This window comes from Bufo gargarizans, chromosome 6 (genome assembly GCF_014858855.1).
Source record: "Bufo gargarizans isolate SCDJY-AF-19 chromosome 6, ASM1485885v1, whole genome shotgun sequence".
NCBI classification, from domain to species: Eukaryota; Metazoa; Chordata; class Amphibia; order Anura; family Bufonidae; genus Bufo; species Bufo gargarizans.
The window spans coordinates 351,294,337-351,317,668 of NC_058085.1; the positions used below are offsets into that span (position 1 = coordinate 351,294,337).

The window sequence follows — 23,332 nt, forward strand, 5'->3', positions numbered from 1 at the left end:
GACTATTCACAGCTTATATTCCTCTCCGTCCGCAAAGGTCTGGGTTAATGGAGTGGTGTCAGATCCATTTGAAATTACTAACGGATCCAGACAGGGTTGCCCCCTATCACCTCTATTGTTTGTCCTGGCACTGGAACCCTTGGCGAATCTATTAGGAATTCACCTTGAATAGCTGGAATGGAAATAGGTAACAGATCCCACAAAATCACACTCTATGCGGACGATATCATTCTCACGTTAACCGACCCCAGTAACTCACTAGACGCTGCCCTTACAATGATCGCACACTATGGGTCCCTCTCCTACTATAAAATCAACAATGCCAAATCTCAAGCTCTCCCTATTAACATACCACTAGCAAAGGTAGCCTCTTTAAAATCCTCTCATGACTTAGACTGGCAAACATCAGAGCTCCCATTCTTAGGGGTTAAGATTACCTCTCCTTGCTCTCTACTTTATAATAGAAACTACCTTCCCCTTCTAGATACCATGTTGAGCGACCTTAACAGCTTCTCTATGAAAGCATTATCCTGGGTGGGTAGCGTGGCATCATTTCAAATGATGACCCTTCCTAAGTTTATATACATATTTAGAGCCCTCCCAATCCCGATCCCTATGACATTTTTCAAAAAAGCACAGATGACTTTGGGTAAATACATATGGGGCCCAACCCAACCTAGAGTAGCACGGGCATTACTATCCAAGAAAAAGCACGCTGGCGGACTAGGCCTTCCTGATATTAGGGACTACTTCCGAGCAATAGCACTTTCCTTCGCCCGGGAATGGTGGACCCCAGATGACACAAAAGCCTGGATCCAGATTGAATCATCCACTATAAAGCACGCTTCTTTAAAAGATTACTTGATCCATCTACTGTGGGACCCATCCCAGCCGCACAGTGATTTACTTACGATAAAGCATGTTTGCAACCTGTGGTCCACAATTCACAATGTTCAGAAGGATGCGAAATCCACCCTCCTAACTCATGCCACTATAAGAACACAGGAACTAACCATCCCTGACATTAACTTGACAAATTGGCGGGAAAAAGGGATTACTTCTATATCTCAAATCTTGTCATATGGCTGTCTCCTCCCCTTTGATTCTCTCCACCGCTTATTCGCATTGCCGCATACAGAATTCTACAACTTTCTTAGGATCAGACACTTTATTGCAAAGATTACGCAAGACCCACCCTCAATAAATTCCGACATATTGAGACTATTCCAGTTCCCGTTCCTCTTTAAAAAACATACTACGCGATATGTGTATGATGTTTTAGGAGATAAAGCCACTTTTGCCAAAACTTTACCCATCCACAAAAATGGGGAACGGAATTGGGGAAATCATTTCTAGACGAAGATTGGGCTATCAGCTATCAGATTTCTGGTTTCTAATTTCAAATGTGTTACCCACTACAAAGCGGGGCTGAAGACCCTCCTACACTTGTACTTCACCCCACAGAGACTGAATACAATCTACCCTGCATCCCCAATTGCTGGAGAGAATGCGGAGCTAGAGGTTCTTTACTCCATATCCTATGGGCATGCCCCGTAATCACCCCTTACTGGCACAGTGTTTTTGACCTGATTTCTGGGATACTAGCCCAGGTTATGGATCCTTGCCCTGAACTGGCTCTCTTGTTCTTGGGTATACATAACATCCCCCCAGACTGCAGGAACATAGTAGGACATGTCCTACTTAGCGCTAAACTGATTATTACACGTTATTGGAAGCAATCGGTTTCACCGACTATAGCAGAGGTTATACAAGAGGTTAACAAGTCATGTAGATATGAGAGCTTAATGCCTCCCACTGTTATCCCCCTTAAGTCCAGGCTACTCACTTGGGATCCATGGCTCCATAACTCCAACTATTCCCCCTGAATTATTGAGAGATTCCCGCACTGAGATGTGAGGGTAACAATGAATGCCTAGTGGAAACAGGTCCCTCAAACTTGGGTAGACTGTGATAGGGATTATCTCACAACCCCTTCTTTCCTCCCTGTGTCCCCCCGCCCCCCCCCCTTTACCCCTCAATGTTATGGTCTATTTGTTACAGACCTTACCAAATATGCAATCTATATTTGTATACTATTGTCCTATAAGCAAGCATAGGCATATATTGTTATACTTTGAAATATTGTAAATTATGGCTTAACTTGCCAACTCACAGAAAATGCCAATAAAAACGATTTATTCTAAAATTCGCTATTCGAATATTCGTACTCCTGACATGTCTACTGTAATAAATACTTGTATTCTCCATGTAGTATTAATTCTGGGTTTCCTTAGAGCTTGGGCTTGTGCCGTTCCTCTGTTATTCCTCTCAGACATGAATACATTGACAATCATTCCCCTTCCGCTAGCATAGGAAAGTTATAGACAAAGTTCCTAGTAATTATCTAGAATTATTATTTCATAGAGGATGCAAGTGTGTCTCATTATCTAGATTTTATATAAAAAGGTAACTAGTAACTTACCAGAAGCAACAAGAACATTTCTTTCAAATGTTCTGTCATTGGTAACTACAAAATCATGACACTTTACAGTTTTCTTAATATGTGCAGTGGTTATTATTTTTAAACGCATGGCCTATGAGGAAACACAAAGTGACAAAGAAAAATAGATTAAATTTTATATATATATATATATATATGTATATATATATATATATATATATATATAATATAATATATATATATATATATATATATATATATTAGCAGAAGGACCCGGCTTATATTTTATCTATTTCATTTTATGTTTCCGTGTGTAGTAAAAAGATATCGACAGTTTCACCCATAACGGTGACCTCTACAGTACCCGCCCCTTTAACAATGACTTCCACAGTGCCCGCCTCTTTAACATTGACCTCCACAGTGGCCGCCCCTTTAACATTGAGCTCCACAGTGCCCGCCCCTTTAACAATGACCTTCACGGTGCCTGCCCCTTTAACAGTGACCTCCACAGTGCACGCCCCTTTAACAGTGACCATCCCTTTAGCATTGACCACTTCTTTAACAGTGACTGTCACAGTGACCTTCCCTTTAACAGTGACTTTCACAGTGACCGCCCCTTTAAAAGTGACTTCCACAGTGACCGCCCCTTTAACAGTGACTTTCACAGTGACCGCCCCTTTCACATGACTTTTCACAGTGACACCCCTTTAACAGGGACTTTCACAGTGGCTGCCACTTTAACAGTGACTTTCACAGTGACTGCCCCTTTAATAACAGTGACCGCCACAGTGCCCTCTTATTTAATAACAGTGACCTCCACAGTGCCTGCCCCTTTAAAAAACAGCGACCTCCACTGTGCCTGCCCCTTTAATAACAGCGACCTCTGCAGTGCCCCCCCTTTAAGTAGTAGAGAAAAATGGCTGGGTTGTTATGGAAACCTGGAGTAAAACTGTGTTTATGGCAGTTGGGATTTGAAGAGAAAGACTTGCAGGCTTGTATTGGCTAACGTGGGTCATTTTTTGGGAATATCTCAGGAGTGGTACGTCCTTCCCGGCCACCTGATGTACGTGTGTGCCAAATTTTGTGAAGATCGGTCCAGTCGTTTGGTCGTGCAAAAAGAACGTCCAGACAGACAGAAATTCATTTTATATATATATGAGATATATCTAATATATAAAGCTGAGAGTATGTGTGTGTGTTTGTATGTCCGCTAAAGGAATCTGTACCGTCGCATTTACAATCACGAAATTTGGCACACAGGTACATCAGGTGTCCGGGAAGGTTTTAGACCAGGTCTCGGCTCTCTAGGATGTACCGTTCCTGAGATATTCCCCAAAAAATGCATTAGCCAATAGAAGCTTGTTAACATGATCCTTATTAGCCAATGGAAACTCACAGGTTTCCAGCCCTCACATACACAGTTTTACTCCAGGTTTTCATGACAACCCAGCCATTTTTCTTCACTGCTGTAGGAGAGCTTTAAAGAAAATCTGTCACAAAGATAATGGCTATTGAAATAAAGCCATGGCCTAATAGCACTTAGTACCTTATTTCAAGATGTGCCAGCATTAGATATTTTTATCCTCTGAAAATCCAGTTTATTTTGTATGCAAATGAGCCAATAAGGTGCCCAGAGGGGCCTCACTCTTGCAGGAAGGAGCCCAGACACCTCCCCTACCACAATGTGTCCTCCCTCAAAAGACTTAAAACCCCACCCCCAGGTCCCATGAAGCCACACCCCTGACTTGTTTAGACCATGCCCCCTTCCACTCCTGAACTGACGGGAATTGAAAAACGTAAGGTAAAAATCAACCTCTAGGTCCCACTAAGCCACACCCCGATGTGGTTAGGCCACACCCCTCCACTCCTCAGCCGACAGGGATTGAAAAAATGAAGGTAAAAATCAACTTCTGTCAGCTGCAGAGGTGGGAGGGAGGGTGACTTTCTCCCTGCACTCACTCAGATAGTACAGTGAGCTGTTCAAAAGGACACCCCCCCCCATCCAGTAAAGGCCACTGTTAAGAGGGTGGGCCCCTGTGGGGGGTCACTGTCAAGGGGGTGGTATGCTGTGAAAGTTACTGTTAAAGGGGAAGGCTACTGTAAAGGTCAAAGTTAAGGGGGTGAGCTGCTTTGGAGGTCCAATTTTATGGGATGGGGCACTGTGGGGGGGCAGTGTTAAGGGGTGGGAGGCTGTGGAGGTCACTGTTTTGGGGCAGGGTGCTGTAGATGTCACTGCTATAGTGGATAGTGTTGATATCTTTTAACGACACACACAAACATTAAATGAAATAGACTAAATATACCCGAGCGAAGCCGGATCTTTTAGCTAGTATATATATAATATATAAATATATATATATATATATATATATATATAGATATAATTCTGTCATTTTTTTATGCACAGCCAAACGACTAGACCGATCTGCACCAAATTTGGCACATAGGTAAATCAGGACATCAGGTGTTTGGGAAGGTTTTAGACCGGGCCTCAGATCTCTAGGTTATACCATTCCTGAGATATTCCCCCAAAAAATGTATTAGCCAATATGAGCTTGCAGCTTCACTCACATACTAACTGCCATTTATACAGTCACATGACCCTTATTATCCAATACAAACTTGCAGGTCCTTCAGTCTTGACATACACAGTTACACCATTTTTCCAACAACTCAACAATTTTTCTTCACTGTTAGGAGGTCACCGTTAAGGGGCAGGGTGCTGTGGAGGTCTTATATTAAGGGGCAGGGTGCTGTGGAGGTCTTATTGTAAGATCCTCACCTGCTTTGCACTCCAGGGGAACCAAGAGGGGTCCTCGTGGAGTTGCGGGACAGGTTATGTGTGTCTCTGATGCACCAGCGCTGACCCCTTTGCGAGCCAGTGCGGAGATGCGTTCGCGTGGACATCGGAGGGGAGGACCGTCGGAGTCCCGGGGACAGAGTGGCCAGGCGAGTGACAAGACGCCGCGGCCAGGGTTGTCTCCGGTGTCTCCTGCGACTTCCGTTTCCGCATCTGGGTCCACGCGCTCGCATACTCGCGCTGAGTCAATCATGCGTCCGTGCGTCCGTGCGTACGCACGAGGGCAGGTTCGCAAAGGGATACACGGTCGCGAGTACGCGCTTCTTATGCACTTCGTCGACCAGTGGCGCATATTATACTGACTCACAAGAGCAAAGTGGATTAGGGAGCCAGCCATGGGTTAATCAACTTGTGATTGCCTTAGGCCTTGTACTCAGGTGCAGGGCAATTTGTTCACCTATGGTAGTGGACACTTGGCACCCTGGGATTGGTCAGCAGGCATTTAAAAGGAGGTCTCTCAGGGTGATCAGTGCCCGCTGTTATTTTCCCTCAACCAGGTATAGGTCACAACTCCTAGTGACTGAAGACTGCCAGGAACTTTGTCCTTACAGCGGACCCAAGATCTGGAGTGACTCGACTGCCAAGTGCACAGCATCATTCAGCACTGGTTGGGACTATTCCTGGAATGTCCTTGCCTGGTTTTTTGTTATTATTCCTTGTTACCAGCAAGTGTCCTGGACGTTTATGTTTCTGGTGAATAAACACCTTTTTGCTTTCATCACTGGTCTGTTTGTTGGAGCCTTGCATTACACTTATATTAAGGGGCAGGGTGCTGTGGAGGTCTTATATTAAGGGGCAGGGTGCTGTGGAGGTCTTATATTAAGGGGGTGTGGTGCAGTGGGTGAGTCACTGTTAAATGGGAAGTGTCCCTATGCAGGCCATTGTTAAGGGGCTGGGTCGCTGTGCAAGGTACTGTAGGGGGTTTCTGTTATAGACACAGGCAACTATGGAGGTCACTGTCAGGGGGAAAAATGCTATAGAGGTCACTGTTGAGGGCTAGATCGCTGTGGAGGATCATTGTAAAGGATGTGGGCCACTGTTGAAGTCAGTGTTAAGGAGGCGGGATACTATGGAGGTCAATGTTAAGGGGGTTGGGTGCTGTTGAGGTCATAATTAAGGGGACACTTATATATACCTGTATCTACTATTAGCTATTGTGACTACTGTTAACCTGATGAAGGGGACAATTTGAGCCTCGAAATGCATTGTTCTATACACCATTTTACCTTTTATGAAAATAAAGAAGATTCACCTATAGAGACGTATTGGAACCTGTGAATTTGCGCCTGATCAGAACCTTTTCTTACTATAATTAAGGGGACAGGCACTGTGGAGGTCACAATAAGAGTGGCGGGGTTCTGTGGATGTCAATTTGAAGTGGGTGAGGTGCTGTAGAAGTCATTGTTAAGGGGGTGGGTGCTGTGAAGGTCACTGTTAAGGGACGGGCCACTGTGCATGTCCCTGTTAAGGGGGTAGTGTGCGGTAGAGGTTACTTTTAAGGTGGCGGGGCATTGTGGGGTGACTGTTAAAGAAGCAGGCCACTGTGGAGGTCACTTTTAAGGGGACAGGCCGCTGTAGAGAAAACTGTTATGAGGGCGGGGGGCTGTGGAGGTCAAAGTTAACTGGTTGGGCTGCTGTGGAGGTCACTATGAGGGAGGGGTGCTGTGGAGGTCACTGTTATGGGGGACACAGTGGATATCTTTTAAACCCACACGCAAACATTAAATCAAATAGCTGAAATATAACCGGGTCCTTCTGCTACTATATTCATATATATATATATATATATATATATATAAAGCGAAGAAGTAGGACTGCACTCCAAATGTGGTAAAAATAGCAGTGATTTATTCACCCATAATATGGCAGGTCTTGCCATATTATGGGTGAATAAATCACTGCTATTTTTACCACATTTGGAGTGCAGTCCTACTTCTTCGCTTTGTACAAATTTTGGGGTCTGCCGCTGCCCTGTGTTGGACCGTGCACCCGCACTCTGGTTGGTGCTCCCACTGGACTTTTTTCTTCTACTATATATATATATATATATATATATACATATATACAGTACAGACCAAAAGTTTGGACACACCTTCTCATTCAAAGAGTTTTCTTTATTTTCATGACTATGAAAATTGTAGATTCACACTGAAGGCATCAAAACTATGAATTAACGCATGTGGAATGATATACATAACAAAAAAGTGTGAAACAACTGAAAATATGTCATATTCTAGGTTCTTCAAAGTAGCCACCTTTTGCTTTTATTACTGCTTTGCACACTCTTGGCATTCTCTTGATGAGCTTTAAGAGGTAGTCACCTGAAATATTTTCCACTTCACAGGTGTGCCCTGTCAGGTTTAATAAGTGGGATTTCTTGCCTTATAAATGGGGTTGGGACCATCAGTTGCGTTGTGCAGAAGTCAGGTGGACACACAGCTGATAGTCCTACTGAATAGGCTGTTAGAATTTGTATTATGGCAAGAAAAATGCAGCTAAGTAAATAAAAAACGAGTGGCCATCGTTATATTAAGAAATGAAGGTCAGTCAGTCCGAAAAATTGGGAAAACTTTGAAAGTGTCCCCAAGTGCAGTCACAAAAACCATTAAGCGCTACAAAGAAACTAGCTCACATGCGGACCACCCCAGGAAAGGAAGACTAAGAGTCACCTCTGCTGCGGAGGATAAGTTCATCCGAGTCACCAGCCTCAGAAATCGCAGGTTAACAGCAGCTCAGATTAGAGACCAGGTCAATGCCACACAGAGTTCTAGCAGCAGACACATCTCTAGAACAACTGTTAAGAGGAGACTGTGTGAATCAGGCCTTCATGGTAGAATATCTGCTAGGAAACCACTGCTAAGGACAGGCAACAAGCAGAAGAGACATGTTTGGGCTAAAGAACACAAGGAATGGACATTAGACCAGTGGAAATCTGTGCTTTGGTCTGATAAGTCCAAATTTGAGATCTTTGGTTCCAACCACCTTGTCTTTGTGCGACACAGAAAAGGTGAACGGATGAACTCTACATGCCTGGTTCCCACCGTGAAGCATGGAGGAGGAGGTGTGATGGTGTGGGGGTGCTTTGCTGGTGACACTGTTGGGGATTTATTCAAAATTGAAGGCATACTGAACCAGCATGGCTACCACAGCATCTTGCAGCGGCATGCTATTCCATCCGGTTTGTGTTTAGTTGGACCATCATTTATTTTTCAACAGGACAATGACCCCAAACACACCTCCTGGCTATGTAAGGGCTATTTGACCATGAAGGAGAGTGATGGGGTGCTGCGCCAGATGACCTGGCCTCCACAGTCACCGGACCTGAACCCAATCAAGATGGTTTGGGGTGAGCTGGACCGCAGAGTGAAGGCAAAAGGGCCAACAAGTGCTAAGCATCTCTGGGAACTCCTTCAAGACTGTTGGAAGACCATTTTAGGTGACTACCTCTTGAAGCTCATCAAGAGAATGCCAAGAGTGTGCAAAGCAGTAATCAAAGCAAAAGGTGGCTACTTTGAAGAACCTAGAATATGACATATTTTCAGTTGTTTCACACTTTTTTGTAATGTATATAATTCCAAATGTGTTAATTCATAGTTTTGATGCCTTCAGTGTAAATCTACAATTTTCATAGTCATGAAAATAAAGAAAACTCTTTGAATGAGAAGGTGTGTCCAAACTTTTGGTCAGTACTGTATATATATATATATATATATATATATATATATCTATACAGAGATCAAACAGGGCCTGAATAAAGATGATCTCCCCCTGTATGCCATTTACCATTTACACAATCCAGGTGTCATCTCTCCTATGGTGTATGCAATACCTCCAGAGAAGGAAGTCTTGCTAGGTTGTTACAACTTAATTTCGATGGGGATGAAACTAACCAGCTTTTTTTCCCAAAGGAAACCATCGCAGTTGCACAAGCTGCCTTTATGATGTGTATGCCATTGTGAATTGGCCATATATACACAGATATGTGAAATATCCTTTCAGTGCACTATAAATAAATGTCGCACTTGTAATTTCTCGACTGATAGACATTTAAATGCTACAATTGTCACATTAAACACTAATGACTAAGACCCGTTTTACACATACTGTATGGTGCCGGTCTTAGTTTCCCCCTTGCGCTGACATATGATTCATCTAATTTATGGCAAGGCGTCCCATGTTCATATGTGCCGCATTACTGAGAAAAATTATGTTTTGCAGAAAAAACCGAGTCTCTAGGTGTAATAACAACGCCCCCGTTGCTCCTAGAGGCTAATTTGCATATATTAAAACATCATTTTTCTCAGCAGTGCGGGCACACATGAACATGGGACCAACACAGATGTCTTCAGCTGCCAATCGCACATGTAACAGTTCAGCCAGTGTCATAGGCACAAAGCTGCTGACAGATGCTCTTTATAAGCTTTTACATTATTTTTTATGTATATATTGATGCTTTATGTAATTTTGTATTAATTCATGTACTTTACCTCAAACATGCTGTATACATCCACAGTCTCATCTCTGGGGATCCATGGTCTTATTGGCCTTCTAATCACGGAATCGGGGAAAAAAGGCCTGAATGGTGGAAGAAATCCACATGAAGGTTCATCTTCCTGGACACGATGATCATACCATCCAAAATCAAAGGAGGGAAAGAGGTTGAAAACCTTCAAAAAAATAAAAAAGTAAGGACGTTTGAATATTAATGTAATCTTTAATTTGAATTTACTGCATGAACACATTTGGGTATATCTACTTGTCTCCACTTTCTACACATTACTCTCTACTACTGAACTGGCTGTGCACAAGTATAGAACTGAAGGGTTAACTTCATACACACCTGTACCCATCCACTTACATGTGGCTGGGCTGCAATACCGGACACAACCCATGGAGAAGATTGACGTTTCAGACAACTTTGGGCCTTCTCAGTAGTAAGGACTTCCTGAGCTCCTGCTGAAGAGGTGCCTGCTAAGTTCCCTAGCGTGTGCTATGTTTGTGAGGAGGTAGGAGCACCCACCTTGCAAATTAATATTACTGCCCTAATTGTGTTTAATAGGCTAAAATGTTTGAATGTTGACTGTCAGGGTTAACTTCAAAATGTTTGTAGTTAAAGGTTTGAAACCGCGCTGCTAATGGTTCAGTCAGACGCTGCACAAGTGACAGAAATAGGGTATTAGCCTTCGTCCTCCACTCTCAAGGATTCGATCCTCCTCAGACCGCCTCCTCTGTAGGATTAAATGACCAGCATATAGTGAAGTACCCTCTTAGTTGTTAATAAAAAAAAGGGTTTATTCTACTCACAAACAATGGTAGATCATAGGCATATCACAATTAGTGAAAACAACTTGAAGTCCTGCCCGACCCGGGTTTTGCTCTCTGGCTTCCTCAGGGGCGACAACTGCGCATGTCCACAGCTGGGCCCTTTAAATAGCCCAGTCTCCCATTATCAGACCGTGGGAATCACTCCCAATCAAAATGTTTTTTGTTTTTTTTAAATGCATGATAAAAGCAGTATTCATAACATATCCTTAATAGGAACATTCATATCCTTATAAAACAATATCAGCCATACACCAAATTGTATCAAAAATCGATTAGAAAATATCTTAAATATACAATATACTTTTCCATATATCTCACATAGCTGTGCCGCCGCTTTATCTTATATACAACCTTGTCACCATATAAGCATGTTAATACAAAAACGCGGTTGAGTAAGAAAGGGGATAAGTTGAAATATGGTGACAAGGTTGTATATAAGATAAAGCTGCGGCACAGCTATGTGAGATATATGGAAAAGTATATTGTATATTTAAGATATTTTCTAATAGATTTTTGATACAATTTGGTGTATGGCTGATATTGTTTTATAAGGATATGAATGTTCCTATTAAGGATATGTTATGAATACTGCTTTTATCATGCATTAAAAAAATAAAAAAAAATTTTGATTGGGAGTGATTTCCACGGTCTGATAATGGGAGACTGGGCTATTTAAAGGACCCAGCTGTGGACATGCGCAGTTGTCGCCCCTGAGGAAGCCAGAGAGCGAAACCCGGGTCGGGCAGGACTTCAAGTTGTTTTCACTAATTGTGATATGCCTATGATCTACCATTGTTTGTGAGTAGAATAAAACCCTTTTTTATTAACAACTAAGAGGGTACTTCACTATATGCTGGTCATTTAATCCTACAGAGGAGGCGGTCTGAGGAGGATCGAATCCTTGAGAGTGGAGGACGAAGGCTAATACCCTATTTCTGTCACTTGTGCAGCGTCTGACTGAACCATTAGCAGCGCGGTTTCAAACCTTTAACTACTTGACTTTCAGTGTGAATACCCACCACACTACACCGGAACCAGCAGCGCAGATAAGTGTCCGTGTTTTGGGACACAGGACTGACATTTTCATTTTTATTGTACAGGGAGTGCAGAATTATTAGGCAAGTTGTATTTTTGAGGATTAATTTTATTATTGAACAACAACCATGTTCTCAATGAACCCAAAAAACTCATTAATATCAAAGCTGAATATTTTTGGAAGTAGTTTTTAGTTTGTTTTTAGTTTTAGTTATTTTAGGGGGATATCTGTGTGTGCAGGTGACTATTACTGTACATAATTATTAGGCAACTTAACAAAAAACAAATATATACCCATTTCAATTATTTATTTTTACCAGTGAAACTAATATAACATCTCAACATTCACAAATATACATTTCTGACATTCAAAAACAAAACAAAAACAAATCAGTGACCAATATAGCCACCTTTCTTTGCAAGGACACTCAAAAGCCTGCCATCCAAGGATTCTGTCAGTGTTTTGATCTGTTCACCATCAACATTGCGTGCAGCAGCAACCACAGCCTCCCAGACACTGTTCAGAGAGGTGTACTGTTTTCCCTCCTTGTAAATCTCACATTTGATGATGGACCACAGGTTCTCAATGGGGTTCAGATCAGGTGAACAAGGAGGCCATGTCATTAGATTTTCTTCTTTTATACCCTTTCTTGCCAGCCAAGTTGTGGAGTACTTGGACGCGTGTGATGGAGCATTGTCCTGCATGAAAATCATGTTTTTCTTACCTTGCAGACTTCTTCCTGTACCACTGCTTGAAGAAGGTGTCTTCCAGAAACTGGCAGTAGGACTGGGAGTTGAGCTTGACTCCGTCCTCAACCCAAAAAGGCCCCACAAGCTCATCTTTGATGATACCAGCCCAAACCAGTACTCCACCTCCACCTTGCTGGCGTCTGAGTCGGACTGGAGCTCTCTGCCCTTTACCAATCCAGCCATCTGGCCCATTAAGACTCACTCTCATTTCATCAGTCCATAAAACCTTAGAAAAATCAGTCTTGAGATATTTATTGGCCCAGTCTTAACGTTTCAGCTTGTGTGTCTTGTTCAGTGGTGGTCGTCTTTCAGCCTTTCTTACCTTGGCCATGTCTCTGAGTATTGCACACCTTGTGCTTTTGGGCACTCCAGTGATGTTGCAGCTCTGAAATATGGCCAAACTGGTGGCAAGTGGCATCTTGGCAGCTGCACGCTTGACTTTTCTCAGTTCATGGGCGGTTATTTTGCGCCTTGGTTTTTCCACACGCTTCTTGCGACCCTGTTGACTATTTTGAATGAAACGCTTGATTGTTCGATGATCACGCTTCAGAAGCTTTGCAATTTTAAGAGTGCTGCATCCCTCTGCAAGATATCTCACTATTTTTGACTTTTCTGAGCCTGTCAAGTCCTTCTTTTGACCCATTTTGCCAAAGGAAAGGAAGTTGCCTAATAATTATGCACACCTGATATAGGGTGTTGATGTCATTAGACCACACCCCTTCTCATTACAGAGATGCACATCACCTAATATGCTTAATTGGTAGTAGGCTTTCGAGCCTATACAGCTTTGAGTAAGACAACATGCATAAAGAGGATGATGTGGTCAAAATACTCATTTGCCTAAAAATTCTGCACGTAGTGTATACAGTGTTTTGTGGGTTTGTCAAGTCCTGCTACCAACATAGACATTTTTGATTTCAGAGCTAATTTTAAATGTAACATTGATGTCTTTTGTGATACTCCTGTGGAAATGGAGAAAGGGACTGATGACATGCGGACATTGTTTGTAAAGTTGGAAAGGGAATTCATTAGGGAGGTCAGAACCACCTGGGATATTGCCTCCCTGGAGCGGTTCTTAATGGAAGGCAAGATCCCAGAAGGATTAAGATGGCAACTCCCTCTGATTACAGAGAAGGAGGAGGATCTGGTGGGCTGGGAAAAAGTCCTGAATGAATGTGCATGGAAGGTGATGCAATATATTATTAATGTTCGGAAAAATAAGTTGAATAAGATTAATAAGGTAATTGAAGAACTACATGAGGTTATTAAACCGCTGAAAGGTGTGAATAGGAGTGAATATGACAAATGTAGCAAACAATGTCAGGAAGCGGTTTTTAAATCAGAAAAAGATATAAGAGGTAAAAAGCAGAAGAGGTATATAAAGATTAGTAATGACTATAAGTCAGATCTAGTTTATAAATGGAAAAATAAAAATAGAGACACAATACAGATAATGTCAGATGTAACACACGTGAATGAAGGAAGTGGTAATAATCCTAATCAAGGATATCACACTGAAGGTTTTAGGAACTCGGAGAATGGGGGTGGAAGGCAAAAGTTTTTTAAAAATAAAAATAATTATGTCAGAAATCACCAGTTTAATAATCAGATGCCGCAGCATAACTATGGCCACTACAATAGATATAATGATCATACATATCAACCTAATAGAGATAATGACCGCATATACCAGCCCAGCTTTAGTAATTTTGAGAGAAGCGAGGATCATGTGTATCAACACAACTATGAAGGACAATATAATGGGAACTATGGACAGAATGGTGGCTATAGAGGATATCAATATAGACAACAATATAGGCAGCCATATCAAGGAGGAGGCTATAAAGGGAAACCAAGGTGGAGACCACAGGACAATTATGGTCCGACTCAGTATGAAAGTAGAGGGAATATAGAAAGAACCAACTATGAGGTGAATGGTCACATAGAGAGTGGGATGAAAGAGAATGGTGAAGGAGGGAGATTGAGGTCGATACAGCAAGGTGAACAAAATTTTCCCCATCAAAGCATAAAGGGGGTACAGAGGGAGGGGGAAATAAAAGAGCAGAATATAAGAACACCCCAAAAAAGAAGTCTTGTAGAGGAAAACAGGGAAAGGGGAAGAATAAGCCCAAAAATAAAGAGAAACAAGGAAATGTAAGAGGAATTTTCAACTTGAGTAGCCATGAATTAACGGAAGATGAAAAAAAAGCGTTCTTAGTAAAGGATTAAAATATGCACCTAGTCAGAAGATATTTAAATTTGAGATGTTCCTAGATATACACAAATTCATTCGAAAGATTAATATGGCAAAGTACTGGATGAATAACCCGGTCCCACAAAATAAAAAGATAGAGGAAAGGGAGGAAATTGTGCACACAAACTTAAAAGAAAAATCAAAAATGTATTGAAGCATTTAAAACAGGCCTATTGAAGGAATTAGAAGAAATGGATACAAGTAGGATATCCCATAATTTAACTTTTGGGGAAAGGAAGGCATTAAAGGATCTGGAACAGAATCTGGATCTAATATTCAAGCCCGCCGATAAAGGGGGTGGGGTGGTTATGATGAATAGAGATAAATATGAGGCGGAGATGTTGAGACTGGTGTCGGATGAGGTCACATACAAAAGGTTAAAAAATAACCCCACTTTGGAATATAAAAAAATACTGGATGGTTTATTAATGGATGGCCACAAAAAAGGGGTATTGAACAAAAAGGAGTTTGATTATTTAACCGTGTCACACCCAATTGTACCTGTGATATACCATCTGCCGAAGGTGCACAAAAGCCTCACCGACCCCCCGGGGAGGCCGATAGTCTCGGGGTTGAACTCCTTGACATGTAGAATAACGGAGTACATAGATTTTTATTTACAGGGTTATGTAATAAAAAACCCTTCACATCTCAAAGACACTGAATCTGTAATAGTTAATGAAAGACCTGAGTCCTCCTACAGCAAATACATGGATGGCCACAGTTGACGTGGCATCCCTGTATACAGTAATCCCGAAAGATCTTGGGATAAAAGCTGTAGAGAATAGAATCAAACAAGATCCGAAAATTGGTGATCTACAGGGGGATTTTATTTTGAAGTGTCTGGACTATTGTCTCGAACACAATTATTTTTGGTTCCGAGATTCGCATTATGTACAGTGCGTCGGTACGGCAATGGGGGCGAAATTCGCCCCCCAGTTTCACCAATATTTTTATGGGGGCATGGGAAGAGGCCACCATCCTTCCCACACTAGGAGTGGTCACCTCCAGAGGCAGGTTAACCCTTTGGAGGAGATACATCGATGACTGTCTCCTAGTGTGGGAAGGAGAGAGGGAGGGACTTGAGACCTTCATCCATCAGCTCAACAATAATACATGGAACTTGCGGTTTGTGGGGGAGATTAGTAATGTCGCTATTAACTTTCTGGACTTGTGCATAAAAATTGAGGACGGCAGATATAAAACCAGTTCCCTTTTTAAAGAGACAGATGTCAATTCATATATTGACATGAAAAGCTGCCACTATCAACCATGGCTTAGAGGTATACCAAAAGGGCAATTTAAAAGAATGGCCCGGAACTGCACTACAGTGGAGGACTATAGATTGCAATGCAAGGTGTTGAAAGATTGATTCCTGGAACGAGGATATGAAGAAGGGAGCCTGGAAGAATATATCCAGACTGTAGAAGAAGAGAAAAAAGGGGAAAAGGGGAAAGTAAAAATAAAAAAAGATGAGAAAGACTATAGATTTTCCTTTGTTACAAGATATAGCTCAATGTCCGATATTGTTAAGAAGGCTGTTAGAAAAAATTGGGGAACACTTAAAAATGACCCCATATTAGGAAAGGCTATTCCTGAGAACCCGATGTTCACCTTTAAAAAGACTCCAAGTATCAGAACTAAGCTGGTACATAGTTCCATTCCCCCAGTAGATAAAAAACGGGGTAGGGAGGGAGGGAAGTTCACATGGTGTGGATTTTGTATTGGGTGCAAGAATCGGAATACAAAAGGGAGAATGAGAACACTTGACTGTATTGTATCTAAAAAGAATGGAGAGGAATTTAAAATAAAGGGAAAATGTTCCTGTGAAAATGAGGGTATTATCTATGTATTGGAGTGCCCTTGTGGACTCCAATACGTAGGTAGAACAGTGAGGAAATTAAAAGTGAGGATCCAGGAGCATATAGGAAATATCAAGAGAGGACTGATGAGTCATAGTGTATCAGCCCACTTCAAGCTGATGCATGGCAAGAACCTGCGGGGCTTGAAGTTTGCTGGGGTGGAAGTGGTTAAACCACATTGGCGTGGAGGTGATTTTTTGGCACAAATTAACCGAAAAGAAGTACAATGGATTTATCAATTGGGCACCTTGCAGCCGAGCGGTTTAAACATAGAGTTTGATCTAAAGCCATGTTTAATATAAAGTGCAAAAAGGAGAAGAAGTGCCCATAGGAAATTAAATAGTAATAACTTCTACCTTGTGTTGAGGACCTTTTAGGAGATGTCATGAGTAGTAACTATGGATTGGGTAGCTCAAACATGTGATCTGAGTTTTATGAATGGGAAAGGGGTGGGGTAATAGCGTTTAGAGTAACGTGACCAATAGTGGGTGGAGATGTAATCAGGTGAGCATGTGGTGAAGCACACAAGAAAAGTAAGAATACTGTGAATTAAAAGCTTTTAATAAGATGCGGTCATATAACTGTGAAAAAGGAAGCATGTTAATACAAAAACGCGGTTGATTAAGAAAGGGGATAAGTTGAAATATGGTGACAAGGTTGTATATAAGATAAAGCTGCGGCACAGCTATGTGAGATATATGGAAAAGTATATTGTATATTTAAGATATTTTCTAATCGATTTTTGATACAATTTGGTGTATGGCTGATATTGTTTTATAAGGATATGAATGTTCCTATTAAGGATATGTTATGAATACTGCTTTTATCATGCATTAAAAAAATAAATAAAAAAAAATTGGGATTGGGAGTGATTCCCACGGTCTGATAATGGGAGACTGGGCTATTTAAAGGACCCAGCTGTGGACATGCGCAGTTGTCTCTCCTGAGGAAGCCAGAGAGCGAAACCCGGGTCGGGCAGGACTTCAAGTTGTTTTCACTAATTGTGATATGCCTATGATCTACCATTGTTTGTGAGTAAAATAAAACTTTTTTTTATTAACAACTGAGAGGGTACTTCACTATATGCTGATCATTTAATCCTACAGAGGAGGCGGTCTGAGGAGGATCGAATCCTTGAGAGTGGAGGACGAAGGCTAATACCCTATTTCTGTCACTTGTGCAGCGTCTGACTGAACCATTAGCAGTGCAGTTTCAAACCTTTAACTACTTGACTTTCAGTGTGAATACCCACCACACTACACCGGAACCAGCAGCGCAGATAAGTGTCCGTGTTTTGGGACACAGGACTGACATTTTCATTTTTATTGTATTCAAAATGTTTGTGCCTACTTGTAAGAAAAACGGTGGTTCTTCACTAACCTAAAGGTTTGCTAAACAGATCGGCTACCCTGTAAATTACATTAACACTCACTTTGTCAGCAGTCAGCTCTTTCTCTGGTTTCATCAGTACCACGCTCTGATCTACCACCCGCAGACCACAGAGAGATCCAGGAGCAGCCTCAACCTGGAGAGACACATCTGATCCTGGAAGAACCTCCCCAGGGGAAAACTTAGTTGATACCTGGAAAGAGATTACAACTTAATAGGAAATAAACATAGAACAACCAGAGACAGCCCTGATACCTGACTGAACACTTGTTTAGGACTCTCCTACTTAGTGTCCATCACATGGCACCCTATCTTCCTGGTCACTCTTGCATTTGGGTAGACATTAATAATTGATTCTCCAACCTACACCTGCCTGCTTCATAAGAAAAGGCTTTTATGAGTAGGTGCCAGCCAGATCAAGGGAGAATACTGTGTACCTATAGTCCATGGAGTAAATGTAAATTCTGTTATCATGACTTTGCTGCAATTGCACCAATAACTGTTAGATATTGATGCAATCCTAGTGTAAGAAGATGCGCAGGAGTAGCTTAAAGGCTCAAGCATCATACTTTTATCTCAGTATCCAGAAAGCTATGTTAGATGCTGAAGCTCTATTTATAGATGAAGAGGGTAGTCGTAGAATTATTAAATCAATATCACTGAAGTACGACTACCTAAAATTTAACATTTATTTAGGTCAATTAAAATTCCCTGAAAGAGGGACAACTCGTACCACAAAAACACAAAAACACCTACAGTACAATAAGCACACGAACGAGCAAGATCAGACAGGTAGATTAGTATGAGAGGAAAAAAGGGGGGGAACGCATCAGGGCAACCCGTGCCATGACAGACTCAATCCCTACAATATCCCTTTGTAACTCCTCCTCAGCCCGGAGATGTGTCTTGATGGTAGGCACACTCCGTCCCCGTACCTATGCTGTCTATCCTTAAAATGCCCTTTATACCCTATCCCATATGGATATCCGGGTAATAGTGTATAAGAAAAAGATGTCGCTTATATAGTCACGTGTCCCATAGTCACGTGTCCCAGTATTAGATGCTGCATCTCCTGCACTTAGTTGTGAATTTCAATGTTAGATGCAGAAGAACAAAAACGGAAAAACTAAGCAACTTTGTTTCAAAACGGGAAACCAATTGCGGAATCATTCTGCTTTTTCCTGAAGTCCTTCAAAAATTTAACATATGTCCCAAAATGCAACTCAGTCTGCAAAAAACAAGCCCTCATTCCACTATGCCAACAAGAAAATAAAAAAATGATGGCTTTTAAAACATGGAAACTAAAGAATCAAACACATTTCCACATCCTGGAGTCAGTCATAAATTACTTAAAGAACTTACTTTATTCTTGAAACATTTTTTTACAGTGAATTTTGCTTTATCTGCTAACATTTCTCCATTAGGCAGCATGATGTAAACAAGGGCATGAATAAACGGAGAAGTGCTTGCACTCAAAGGAAGGTTCAAGGTAACTTTTCCATGGATATCTGTGATAAAAGAAAACATAATTGACTGAAAACCACTTTTAGCCTCATACATCTATTGCATGGATCTACAATACATCACCCATAACATACTAAGGGTCCATTTTAGATATGAGTGAATTGATTCTAGGGATATAATTAGGTATATTTAGGCTTTTAGCAGGGAAAGCATAGAGAGTTAGGGACTGAGGGCTCTGAATCGTGTTGCATGCAGCTGCTGGCAAGTTCTACATTACAAAACCCTGCAACAATCTCAGGTTTTGACATTTATAACTAATTTCTGTTGTGATGCATTCTTGTTGTCAATATTCTGGAGAAAACAGTTGATATATTTGGCACAAATCAAAATTCCATTCTTTTTGGTGCATTTTACGCCGTGATTCTGGTGCAACATGCTTAGTAAATGTCCCCCATTATATTACTTCAAGATACCGTGCAGTTTAAGAGAATGCATATTACGGCATTAAGGGGGATTGGTCAGTAAGGCACACGGAGCAACAAAAGACAGAAGTCAGGGCCAGGGATGATCACATTTACACTGCCTGGTCATGTCAATCAAAGTGGGCATGGCAGTTGCAGAGAGAGCTGAGCCTCTAGGAGGAAGGGCAACACTCCATTGCTCCTAGAGGTTCATTTGCATATATTAATATTTATTTTTTGTCTCAGTAGAAATGATGAACATATCAACATGGGACCAACATAGGTGCCTTCAGCTGCAAAGCGCACATACAACAGATCAACCAGTTTTGTGGGTACAAATCTGGTTGATCAAAATTCCCGATAGTCTCCTGATGGAGTGCTATTCAATCCTGGTGTCTCATGGAACACAATACTTGGATCATGAACGTGAACGCTCCCCTACCGCGTGAGATGCTAGTATCACAGATACCACGTGGGGCGCTGCAAGTACGATTGGGACAGAAGACCGTATCTTCTATTGGTGAGGTGCCAAGAGCGACAGAACAGGTAACTGGGGTCAGGGTGTCATTGCCAGTGGGACGCCACGTACGGCATATTCTGACTGACACCCGACCACAGATTTAATTTCTGAATGAACTGGCCATTGTTAACGGTAACCTACGTTACGAATGAACTGGGCTCAGATACTACAGCACTTTTTTTGCCCATTATAGCACCTGATTTGCGCAGTGCACCAACAATTGACTACGGTTTTGTTAATATAAAGATATATATTGGACAACTTCTGATCCAAGTATTGCGTTCCATGAGACACCAGGATTAATTAGCACTCCACGAGGAGACTATCGGTAATTTTGAACTCTTGCTCTGGATGTACACTGATTCTTTACATTGTTCAAACATATGTTTGAAAATATCTCCTGACTATTATGAGATAAATTTTGGACTGGTTTTCAAGCAGTATCCTTACTAGCCACTGCAGTGGTTTCTTGATATGTACTGTAGAAAAACGCAAGGGTCCGTCGTTGACGGAAGGTATGTGTCACCGAAGTTCCTGGCCTCGGTGAAGTAAGAGCTGGTATTTTCAAGTGTCAGCAGCAGTTAGTGCTGGTTGACACATTACTATTTTAGTATGGCTGTAAGCTGATCCGGGCCGGTTCTTACTGGGAGTAACCAAAGTGCTGGGTGGGTGGCTGCTCCCCACGCTCCAGGCAGACTCTTTATTGGCCTATATCAAACCTAGCCAGCAGTCTCAGCTGTGTGTGGATTCCTCCTCTCTGACAGTGGCGCGCTGTCAGTCCCTGTGTGTTTTGGGATCTGAAAACTTTTGCCGTGCAAAAGGGCTGGGAGCCGCATGCTGAGAAACAGGCCCCTAAAGCCTGCTGTGGACGATAGGTGGAGAAACTGCAAACCACTTGAAGGTTTTTGTTCTGTGGACTTTTCATGGTGTGAACAAACACCTAGACTGCAAAATGTCACTTTTTGTTTTTCTTTATGTGTGAATAAAACACTGAACTGTTTAAGTTAAAGACTTTGTGGTTGTCTCTATACTGCCTACGCTAGCCTGTCTACCAGAGCAAATCCCTACAGTACTTTTTATCTGATTTTAAAAGCTTTAAGTGTTTTATAAATTGGACGTAGTGTATGAACTTGAGATGCCTTTTATAAAACTGTAATCTATTTGGATTTTTATACATATATTTATTTGTTTTAATCTGGTTCATTGCTCTTTGTACATTAAAGCTCCTATTATACCGCCGTGTATACCTATGAGTGCTTCCAAATAGAGAATTTTTACCAAATCAATATATATTCTTTTTTCTCTCTGACTGGGTGAATCACATAGACCTGTGCACCTCATACATGAGAGTGGACAGGTGAGCCACCCGATCTGTAGAATAATTATAACAATTATAAATAATTTTGGGACAATAATGCAGAACAGGCCACTGTTTCTTAGGACATTAACATGTGTATGTGCATAAACAGTGTCATAGATTTGCCCCCACTAAGGCATAAGTTTTGAATGCTTGTTCCTAAAAAGCCACAGTATTTTTTACATTATTTGCCCCTATAGCTGTGTCAGTGCCACTTTATTTGCTGTTACTGTCATTGTGTATGAACTTAAAAAGGAAGGGAGGGAGAGGGAGAAGAGAAAGAGTAAAATTAAAAAAAGAGAGCAAGAGAACAAGAGAGAAAAAATCCTAGAAGCTCTGTAAACCATGAGTTAGCAACCTACAAGACTTCAGCTGTTTTGAAACTACCATTCCCAGCACGTTCTATTCACTTCTACTTGGGTGCATGCTGGGAGCTATAGATTCACAACTGCTATGGTGACACAGGTTGCTGACCTGTGTTGTAGACTTTAATTTCTTAATAGGGTTCTCCGAGCTAAAGATATTGATGACCTATCCTCAGGATAGGTCATCAAAGTCAGATCAGACCAGTAGGGTTCCGACTCCCAACACCACCACCACCACCAATCAGGTGTTTTAAACTGTGGAGCTTTAAACTACAGTGTATGGAGTGGAAGCAGAAGGCTCAGGACACTGGGTAGTGCTGATGTACTGAAGCTCAGCTGCCATTCACGTAAGTTAGATTTGAGCCAGTGTATGGGACGGGCTGCTTCCAGCTGGCACACTATAAAGTTTCTGGGATGGTGGCTGCCCGAAAAAGCTGATTGGTGAGGGTGTTAGATATCGGACCTCCACTAATATGATATTGACCTAATAGGCCATCAATATCCGTAGCCCAGAGAACTCCCCTAAAATCAACACATCTGTGATCATCTTGCCTTACCTTCATTAGTGTTTTCAATGTTAATGTCCACTGACCCTGAGTCTTTAATAGAAACTTTGGAAACCAACTGTAAAAAACAATGCAACAATTAAATAGGAAATTAGAAATAAATAGGATGATGGGGGGAAATATAATGCTTTAAAGTGAAATCCTGCTAATCTCCACTTGTCAGCCATGGGCAGAGATACTTAACTCTTGTTTCCACTAATAGTGTTAAATCTTCCGTTGTAGTTTTGTCATTTATTTCCCAGGTTATATTTTTGTAACTGGCAAACTAGGTAATTGTCCAGAGCCTTCTACCTTGAGAAACCTAGGAGTAACCTAAAATCACTGAGAATCATTTAGTAAAATATGGTGGATAATTCAAAAAAAAAATTTGTGAACTATATGGTAGTCTTACGTGCTACCATCTTTAACCCCTTCAGGACTGCCATTTTTCACCTTAAAGGGAACCTGTCACCGGGATTTTGTATATAGAGTGGAGGACATGGGTTGCTAGATGGCCGCTAGCACATCCGCAATATCCAGTCCCCATAGCTCTGTGTGCTTTTTTGTGTAAAAAAAAATGATTTGATCCATATGCAAATTAACCTGAGATGTGTCCTGTCCCTAAGATGAGTCCAGCGTGAAGGAGCCCAGCACCGCCCCGCATCCTCAGAATCTCGTCCTTGC

At 41.6% G+C, this 23,332-nt stretch overlaps 1 protein-coding gene across 1 annotated transcript in view; it reads right to left on the minus strand.

Moving 5' to 3' along the window:
* Positions 1-23,332, minus strand: part of LOC122942210 (alpha-2-macroglobulin-like protein 1) — a 273,571-nt gene that overhangs the window by 87,878 nt on the left and 162,361 nt on the right. The window contains exons 20-24 of the mRNA XM_044299709.1: positions 22,661-22,727; positions 19,299-19,444; positions 17,980-18,129; positions 9,809-9,988; positions 2,483-2,594 (exon numbers count right to left, since the gene is read on the minus strand). Coding sequence (XP_044155644.1) covers positions 2,483-2,594; positions 9,809-9,988; positions 17,980-18,129; positions 19,299-19,444; positions 22,661-22,727 — 655 coding nt within the window. The remainder of the gene's footprint in view (positions 1-2,482; positions 2,595-9,808; positions 9,989-17,979; positions 18,130-19,298; positions 19,445-22,660; positions 22,728-23,332) is intronic.